This window comes from Poecilia formosa, unplaced genomic scaffold (assembly GCF_000485575.1).
Source record: "Poecilia formosa unplaced genomic scaffold, Poecilia_formosa-5.1.2 Scaffold396, whole genome shotgun sequence".
In the NCBI taxonomy this organism is placed as follows: Eukaryota; Metazoa; Chordata; class Actinopteri; order Cyprinodontiformes; family Poeciliidae; genus Poecilia; species Poecilia formosa.
This window is the reverse complement of record NW_006800335.1, coordinates 25,616-35,793: the sequence shown is the minus strand read 5'-3', so window position 1 is coordinate 35,793 and position 10,178 is coordinate 25,616. Positions and strand designations below refer to the sequence as shown.

At 37.3% G+C, this 10,178-nt stretch overlaps 1 protein-coding gene across 5 annotated transcripts in view; it reads left to right on the top strand.

The window, feature by feature from the left end:
* The window catches only part of LOC103154717 (proline-rich protein 12-like), an 88,280-nt gene that overhangs the window by 53,986 nt on the left and 24,116 nt on the right, over positions 1–10,178 (top strand). For 3 of the 5 annotated variants that reach the window (XM_016662946.1, XM_016662950.1, XM_016662949.1), the window contains 4 exons: positions 1,159–1,371; positions 2,747–2,830; positions 5,648–6,461; positions 7,478–8,052. In XM_016662946.1, the coding sequence (XP_016518432.1) occupies positions 1,159–1,371; positions 2,747–2,830; positions 5,648–6,461; positions 7,478–8,052 (1,686 nt within the window). The remainder of the gene's footprint in view (positions 1–1,158; positions 1,372–2,746; positions 2,831–5,647; positions 6,462–7,477; positions 8,053–10,178) is intronic. The other 2 variants (XM_016662948.1, XM_016662947.1) reach the window with 2 other exon arrangements.

Sequence of the window (10,178 nt, the reverse complement as noted above, 5' to 3'; positions counted from 1 at the left end):
ACTAAAGTTATTCATATGCTACATTCTATCTGAAACAGATAGAGAATGAGGTTAGCAGCCTGTGGCACCCATGGCCACCTTACTTGTGCCACCTTACCCAGTGATAAGGTGCCACATTACCACTGTACCCAGTGGTAAGGTGGCACAAGTGGCACCTTATGGCAGCTGTCAACATGTTTTCACTGAGGCTCTTTATTGGAAACTGAAATTTGAGACTGTATAAAAAATAGACCAGGGCATATTTGCTTTTTTGAGGGAACACAACGCTTAAGAGGAAATGCAATACGTTGTGCCAGATCCACCATTGTTTTCATTAATTATAAATTAATTTATATTAAATCTGACACAGAATCTGTCACCAAAGAATATTCTATTCCTATTCTATTGTTTTCGCCACAAAGCATATTTCAGTATGCTTAACTATGTATAATACAATTAAAAAAAACCTTTAAAATAAAATTTTTATAAATATAGCTGTTTGTATAAGGTTTCCAGTAACAAAACAGCGTGTTATGAAAAATTCAATGCGCAAATACGTCATTGTGCCTGTCCAACGTATAACGCTGAGTGGAGCGGTCGACCGCTCTAAAATGGCTGCCCTAAATTTCATCAGCGAAAATAGGCGAGAGCAGTCCGTGAGGCGTGGGAGGTGCCAGTATGAGGTAGCGGCAACCCTTGGAAGGTGCAGAAGTCAGCCGATGTCAGTGACAACACTGACCGCTAGCCCCGAAAACAGTGGCACTAATGGCAGGTATCAGTGGAAGTGCCAGTATGAGGTGCCGAGGTCAGCCGAAGTCAGTGACAACACTGGCAGCTAGTCCCGAAAACAGTGGCACTAATGGCAGGTGTCAGCGGAAGTGCCAGTATGAGGTGCCGAGGTCAGCCGAAGTCAGTGACAACACTGGCAGCTAGTCCCGAAAACAGTGGCACTTGTGGCGCGTAATGACACCTGCCAACGGAAGTGCCACTAGTAGATGCGGTGTCACGATTTGCGCCTTCTGTCTCTCAAGAAGTCATTACTATTCAGGCAGTTAAATGTTTGAAATTGAAAGTAGAAAGAGGGCTGCAGACATATGAACTTACTAATATCAACATTTTAGCATTAATATTTAGAAATATTTAAATTTCTCTTCAGCATCCTACTTGTCTGTGTCTCAGATGAAACAACCACATTCCACCAAGCAACCGTCAGAGTCCTTGCTGAAGACAGACTCTCTGACCAGTTGGGAGCCGGTTCTGTCTGATGGATCAGTAGGGTCGGCACCATCTCTGGGCATGAGTCCTGGACCAAGTGGCATCATGGACATTGGAAGAAAGGACCATGATGAGACACAAGACAATGTGATGAAGCAGCAGCACAGAGCAGGAGAGGTAGAGAATACTTTGACATGTGTAATACATTAGTCAATTTACCTGATCAACAGTGGGTTTTAGAATATTGCATGTTTTTGTTTTTCCACACAGTTTTAAAAGTCTTTGTGGGTGGAACAGCTTGTTCATATAGAACATACGGATAAATTAAAATATAAAGATAAGAAAATACCATTAGAAAACAATGAGCAAGAATCAGAGAACATGTCTGTTGATAGTGCAGGGGTGTCCAAAGTACGTTCTTCAGGCTATTTGCAGTGCAGCCCTTGTCCACTTCAAGAATAGCAGATTTATTTCAACAAAAAAGTGAAATTCTCACTGTTCATAAAATTATGCAGATAAATTTAAATACTGCTAACATGAAAAACTTGGGTAACAAGAACTATTCATCTTTAATAACCAATTTTTTGCTTTCATTTTAATTTCACCACACATTTTTTTAGCATTTTATTTTTAAAAATTCAAGTTTTTGTTTTGATTCTTTCCTCATAGAAAGTTTTTTTCACCCTATCACCCATTATCAGTTTCACTAGAATGGTAAATTTAGTCTGATTTTACAAGAGAATTGTTGTTAGCTAACAATCTTAAGTTGCCCATTGCGATGGATGGAAGAGATGGATTGGATTTCCTCCTTCTTTCTCTCCTTTTTGCTCCTGCTCTGCATCCACTACGCCTCCTTTTCAGCTCCTCTGGGATTTCTGGCTTTTATTCAACTATTATTTCAACTTTTCTGATGATGAGCTGTTTCCTTTTGTAAACCAACCTGTTGCTATGGTTACACAACATAACAGAATAGCAAAAATATGACAAAAATTGCCCAAGATGGGATTAGTAAAGTTTTTTTTTTATTTGAATAGTCTGCCATGCTGAGCGGCGCAGTTCTAGAAATTGAACCAAAATTGCTAATAAATAGAGCCCAATTTATACGTCTTTTTGATCACGTAGATCAGATAGAAATCTGGATTTGGTGTGAATAGCAACAAAAATATTGTATCCAAATGAATTCATGACTCATCAAGGGACCAATTACAATTTTCACATAGTGCAATGTTTTTTGGTCAGCTCTTTTCCCTTAATGAATGAAATCATAATTTAAAAAATGGAAAATTATGTTTTGTATTTACTCAGATTATTCCTGTCCAAAATTCAAATTAGTTTGACTATCTAAAACATTTAAGCTTATGAGAAAAACAAACAGCGCGTCTTAATTGGCAATAGCACCATAAACTGATTTTAAAAAAAATTATTATTATTATTTTACAATAAACGAAAACTATGCTGTCGTTCAAAGCAATTTTGACGAACTATACCTCGCAGTTTGTGTCAAACCTCAGATCTGAGGACCTAAAAGCTGTTTTCTCTGACGTCAACTCAGATGATGGAGTGTAGCTGGAAAAACGAAATGGACCATCCACTGAATCCTGAATCCTGGGCTGATCTGCAGAAACTCACCAATTCAGTAAGTTGCTTTCCACCCTCTGTAAAATGAAGAAAGCTCGGAGCCTGATATATAATTCATACCTCATCTATTCAAACTAATGCCTCTGGTAGAGAAAGGAAATTATCTAACTGATTCACACCTTAGGTGCCAATTGGTGCTTTTCCACTGTCTATGTTGTAATTTGATGTACAGGTACTTACAGGTGTTTTGAAACAAGAATGTATAAAAAATGTATTTCCTGTTGTGTCTCTGACAGATAAAGGGAAAAATGCAACATCTGAATAAGATTTCAGCTCTGTTTCTCTGATTTAAGGTGTAGATAAAAGGGGGTTACAGTTGACTGACAGCCAGCTCTCTGACTGACAAAAGAAAGAGGAGAGAGATACGTGTTACCACGGCAGCAGTTGCCACAGTTACTGCATTTTTCGGCACAGGCCCCTTGCTACCACCTGCTGTCTGTTGGGTGAAATTGGCTGCAGATTAACATGTGGGCTCTTACTATATGAAACTATTTAAAAGGTAAAATAAGTGAAGCAAAATGTTACATCCTGTAGATCTCATCATGAGTTATGATATATATATATATATATATATATATATATATATATATATATATATTCTATAGTGTATTATAATATGCTCTCATTCGTGGAGCTCAAATACAGTAAAAACAACTGCCGATATCATATGCTTTAGATCTGGTTAACAAGTTAGATTTCATGAAGCAAATACACAGTTTGGAAATATGAGGCTTGTTGCTTCATTAGGGTGAGCTTAACATCACCGCCCCCTTGTGGCTCAAATCAGAATAGCTCTATATCCCAAACTTGATATCCAAACAGTGTCCTTTCCACAGTATTAGCACATTTAGTGTACTTTATTGGGATTCTATTTATAGAAGTCAATACAGTACAACTCAAGCATATCAATGGACAGATTTGAATTCAATTGAAGTATATATCTTCTAATGTGGTTGAGTTTAGAGAATTGGTTTATTTTTTCATTTGACAGGTACTTTGGAGATTAAGAGCTTTTGCTTCAAATGAACAAAAATGAGGAAAAAGGTTTCTCAAAAGCTTTAGTCCCTGGGCAGAATAGACACCAAAATAAAATAATGTATATATATAAAGACAATTAAATGATTCATCAATATAGGAAAAAAAGAAAAACAACTATTCAAACAGGTAACCCTATTACAGGATGACAGGATAGCAGAAACAGAAACATGAAAGCTGCAGTATGTTTTTTTTTATATATTTTTTTTTACAGATTTGGTAAAACTGTCACTATGCTGAGTGAGAGAGATAATTTGTGAAAGTTTGAGCTCTTCTTCCCCTCCCTGTGTCATTTGCAGAAATACACAGTTACATCAGAAACAACCAATCAGAAGGTCTTAGTGTTGTCAATCAGCCATGTGTATGTGCAAAATATTTTGTTTGAAAATTATAAATTTAAAATATGGCTTTGAGAAATGAATGACCATTTTTCTCTTTTCTCTATGTACTGCTTTTCATTTTTTACATTCTAATTTTGCAAATGACACACTGTACACTGTGAAACGTAATTAGTTATCCTTACGTAAAATATATATGCATACTCATTGCTTCAGAATTTGTTTTTTCATTTAACCGATTGAGTAACATTAACTTGAGCAATTCTAGTGAGTATATTTTATGTTAACTCAGAGGTTCCCAAACTGTGGGGCGCGCTGTGCCATTGCGGGGGGGAAGCCATCTGGATGAAAAAAAAACAAAAAACAACAAAAAACATGAACTCTGTATGCGCTGGGTTTTACCTTAGAATGGCCAACTGTCTGTTATTCCGATGTCAATTTGATACAGAGGCTTCCACACTTCCCATATTTGTGTCCTCTGTCACTTTTATCAGCAGTTAAAACTGTTTAATCCGTTGTTAATATGTCGTAACCTGTTTTTCCGAGCTGCCTTTAAACGCAACATGAGCGCTACGACGCTGGCGCTGGGTTTACACCAGTGCAGCAGTGAAGGAGACCTGCTGCTGCCGTGCAGAGCTACGCAGGTGTGTTAGAATCATGGCAGCAAACCAGTAAAATGCAAAGAACTTTACACAGTTTTCCCCCAAACTAACTGACTGTTGAGTAAAGCTGTTGGTTGCAGGTAAAGTTAGCTAAAAGATGACCCAGGAGAAAAAGATTGGGAACCACTGTGTTAACTTAATAAATTTGAGTATGTTGTAATTAAACATTACCCAAAGCAGTTTTCCTTTTTTGTATAAATAAATAAATCCCATTGTTTTCTAAAAGCACTTTTTATTTCTATCTTAAAACTACTTGCATAAAGACAAAATTACTTGATAGAAAAAAATTGGTAGTAAGAGTTGTACTGCTCTGAAAGTGGCTCATTCTTGATGAACTGAGTGCATATATGAAGCTTTGGAGTCTACCGTTTCACTTTAAATATCTTGAAACTAATTTTTATGACAAATAAAAAGGTGGTTTAATTAGTTCCTGCTGCTGGTTTTATGCACTCAAAAATTTACTGAACTTATTTTATTTGAGTGTTAGCAAAACTTTTGACCAAATTCAAGTTATAGTCACTCACCCTTTTTCTATTAATTACAATGTTATGAGTAACAGTGTAGATGTTTGTGGTTGTAAATGTGACTGAAATGTCACATTTCAGTCACATATAGAATATTCTACTTGCAGAAGATTTTATAGTTTAGTTATAGCATAATATAGTTATAGTGTAGTATAATCATAGGGAGAGAATGTGTAAACACCAACATTAGATATAGGACAATCTTGTAATAAAGAATTCTAAATATGGTCACTGGTGAGACTCTAATGTTTTCCAGGCTGATGATAAAGACTTGGACTTCAAACCTGGATTCATGGTGTCTTTTCTGGACTTCCTAAAGACAGGCAAGAAAGAGTCTGACCTGATGCTGGAACAAGATGAAGTTGAGCAGGACGTCTTGGATGCCTGTTCCTCTCCGAAGGGAGGAATCAGGCCTCTGTCCTCATCTCCTTCCATACCCCCACCTTCTCCACAGCCACCTCCTGAAGACTTCAACAGGGACAGGCAGAGTGAGGAGGGGACTGAGCTGGTGCTCAGTGGCTGCCCAAGTCCCTGCAAGCCTCTGGACGAGGAGCTGAAGCGGAATCTGGAGACGCTGCCATCTTTCTCCTCAGATGAGGAGGATTCTGTGAGCAAAAACCAGGATCTGCAGAAGAGCATCTCGTCTGCTATTTCGGCCCTCTATGACACCCCACACTCATTGGCTGCAGTGATGGCCTCCGCCATAATCAAGATCCAGCCTACCCCCTCCCCACTGATGCCTCAGGGGGTGTCTGTGAGCCCTCCCCTACCTGCTGGGCCTCCTGTTGTCCCCACTGTAGAGAACATAAAAGAGGAGTCGCTGGCGTATGGTCAGCAGGAGATACCAGGGGACAAGGATCAGAGGGTTAGCTCCACATGGGTAAGCAGACTAAAAACAGAGGAGAGAGATGCACAGAAATGGGAAGAAGAAGAAGAGAGAGAGGAAGAGGAGAGAGGAGAAGAGTCTGGGAATAATGAGGAAGTAAAAAAAGAATCTGAGAATCTGGAGAGTCAAGGAACGGAGGTGGAGGAAAAACTGACTGATGGTCTGGAGGCTTGTAACTCTGAAGGTAATAAAATCAGTAGGAAATGAATGATGACTATTTTGTATTATGTAAAATGGACTTTTATGAGCTTTTACATCATGTTATGCTATTCTCTCATCAAAAACATACCTGGAGTGTTGCCTTATTCTTTCATGCATGTTTGAGAAATCCTTTAATCTCCTGTGGCAACCATTCACCTGTGCAAAACGCCTGGGTGGATCGAGCGCCGCCTTCGAGACACAGCTCCTGCTCGGGCATGTAGTTGCCAAACTTCTGGTGGAACTGTGAAGCTGCACTAGAAAAAACACAAAATCTTATCAAGTAATTTTGGTCTAGTTTCTACTGCAAATATCTTGGTACACTCTATATAACAACAATCTTAAATTACAAGTAACGTTTCAGCAAGAGAGGGGAGCATACTTTCAATAATTAAGCTCCGATCTTAATTTCTTAATATCAATAATTTCTTAATATTGAAGACAATGTATTAGTTCCATTAGCAGATTATTTCATTTATCACAAGACATCTTTCCCATGTTATTAATGAAGTAATCTGCCAGTAGAACTAGTGCTTTTTTATCAATGTTAAGAAATTATTGATTTTAGACAAGCTCCTTTCTGAAAAATTACTTATAAGTTAGTATTGTGTCATTTCAGTTGTACTAAGATATTGGCACTAGAAACTATGCACAAATACTTGATAGGATTTTGTGTTCTTGCAGTTTGTTGAGCTTATTATACGAGATACATCTCAGTGAAACGCTAGTAAAAAAAACGTTGTTAAAGGGTTGATAGAGGAGCATGTTGTGAAGACTTACTTTCAGAAAGAGCAGGAGTTTTTAAAGAGACAGAGGTGCAATTTAAAGACATTTAATCAGAAAGTAAAATTTCTTTTAAGCCATATTTGATATATATATCATTTTTATGAAGGTAACATAGTTACTTGGTTGTGCTATAAAATGTGACTGTGTGGCTGGAAAATACATAATATTGTCTGCCCCTTTAATCTTCAGTAGAAAATGTTCTAACTTGTGTTTCAGATCCTCCACCAGAACCTTTACTCGGCCCAGTACCTTCATCTCAATCCCCTTCTGTCCGGTGTTCACCGCTCACCTACTCCTCATCCTCACCCCTCCCCTCATCGCTGCCCATCCAGCAGGGCGAGGACGAGGTATGTCCAGTGCGCCTGTCCTCTGAGTCTCAGCCTCAGCCATCCTCCTATCACCAGGCTTCCAGCTCCCCACCTCCTTCCACCTCCCCCCCGGCCATCCAATCATCCCCCCTCTCCAACCTTCCCCAGTCCATCCCCCCTCCTTCCACCACGCCCCCCCCTTCGTCCTCTGATCAGGACCAGGACTATGAAGCCAGCGAACGTTCTCCTTCTTCAAAGTCTGCCTCCTCACCCTCCCCATCGTCCTCTGAGCCTCTGTCACCCCCGACTCCGGAGGAGACCCAGGCGTCGCAGCGCCTCACCTCTCTGCACCTGGCAAAGAAGCAGGCTGACGCTGCCATTGCCGGTGAAAGTGAAGAGGAGGACAGTGGGAGTGGAGGAGAGGGAATCTTCCGGGAGCGAGACGAATTTGTGGTTCGAACCGAAGACATTGGTACTCTTAAGGTAAACGCCCCACACACACAGCTTCCACAGCTGTGTGTGTTTCTACAGTTGAAACCATATAGATAATATAGATACACTGCATAAAGCACATAGCCTTTATTACTCTGCAAAAACACTAAATGTTATGGCATTGCAAGAATGTCTTACTTTTTAAAAATTAAGGAATTATTGACTTAAAACAAGCTCCTAAATCTTGTAGCAAAGTTATTTGTAAGTTAGTTTAGTTTTATTTCAACTGTATTAAGATATGTGCACTAGAAACTAGACCAAAAATACTTTGTAAGATTTTGTATTTTTGCTCTATGTGACAATAAATCCAACTAAGCCTTTAGTATTTCAAGTCAGTTCTGATTATCAGTATATTTTCTATATCTATATAAAGGCCCTCACCACTACATTGAACTCACCCCAATCCATGTTCAAGTACAAGACTAACACTAAGTGGATATGGAGAACCATTTCAGTCAAAATTAAATAAACAAATAAATGGGTGAAATAAATAAACAAATGAGTAAAATAAATCAATAAATGAAAAAAATGAGTGAAATAAATAAAAATGAGTTAAATAAAATAATTGTCATTTTTATTCCCATTTATATTTGTTCATTTATACATTTATTTATTCCCAGATTAATTTAACCATTTTTTTATGTTCCCATTTTCATGTGTCCAATTTTAATTTGTCCCTTTTTTGTTTACAGATTTTTCATTTATCCTTTTATCTAGTTACCCATTTTTCGTTAATCTATTTTTCATTTAACCACTTTTCAATTTCGCTTTTTCATTATGGAGAGCCATTTCAGCCAAAATTAAATAAATAAATAAATAAATAAATGGGTGAAATAAATGAAAAAATTGTTAAATAAATAATTTAGCTTTTTCATTAAACCAATTTTTCATTTATTTATTTTTCATATTATCAATTTCCCAATTTCTCTTTTTCATTTATTTATTTGTCATTTATCCCTTTATCCATTTACCCAACTTCATTAATCTATTTTTCATTTAACCACTTTTCAATTTCCCTTTTTCATTAAGCCAATTTTTTCATTTATTTATTTTTCAGATTATCTATTTCTCAATTTCTCTTTTATCTATTTTTCATTTACCTCTTTTTCATTTGTCCATTTTTCATTTATCCTTTTATCTATTTACCCATTTTTCATTAATCTATTTTTTAATTTAACCATTTTTCAATTTCCTTTTTCCATTAACCCGATTTTCTATTTCCCAGTTTCATTAATCAATTTCTCATATATCCCTTTTTATTTACCCATTTTTCTTTGATCTATTTTTCATTTAACATTTGTTTGAAAAAAAATTCATTTTCCTATTTTCCAATTTTCCTTATTCATTTAGTATTTCCTCATTTTCTTATTTATCACATTCTATTTCCCCGCAAAACTTAGAAAAAAATAAATGCAAATGAGGAGAGGCACGTCATCAGGCTACAACTTCCCCAACTGGTTGGTTAGCGTCACACCGTACTTTGCTTCAAGAAAGATGGCGACCACAGAGAAGAGTTCACCCAAACATCAGAGGAAAAATGAATGCTGGTGCTCAAACAGAGGAGCCTCTTTTCTTAAACCCAACACACACAGGGCGTTGTGGCCCTGATTAAAAACCTGCTAACTTCAATGTAACTGAAACACAGAACATCCAGAAATGTGATGAACTTCAGCTATAAAGTGAAAATGACACAATGAGATGAAAACATTTGTCTATATCACTCTGTTATACAGGACATTATCATTTTACATTTTAAAGTGTTTGTTCCAGAGCAACTGATACAAACTATAGCATTAGCTCGTCCATTAATCTGATATTTATTGAGGCCAGGTGTGACAGAAGAAAACACCTGAAACATGCAGGGCAGACCGACCTGAGGACTGACTGGTTAAACTATTTCACTGACACTTCAGATTGCAGATTTCCAATTGAAGGCATCCGTAAGTGAACACAATCATTATTCAATAAACCAAGCTGTGTAAAGTAACTGTTATGGTTACTATAAATAACCCAATATGTCATGTTTGTTCATTTCTAATACATACAAGGTACTCCATTCACTGTTTAGCTTCATGTTGAAGAATCTTCAGTGTAATGAAACCAAAAAATAAAACGGG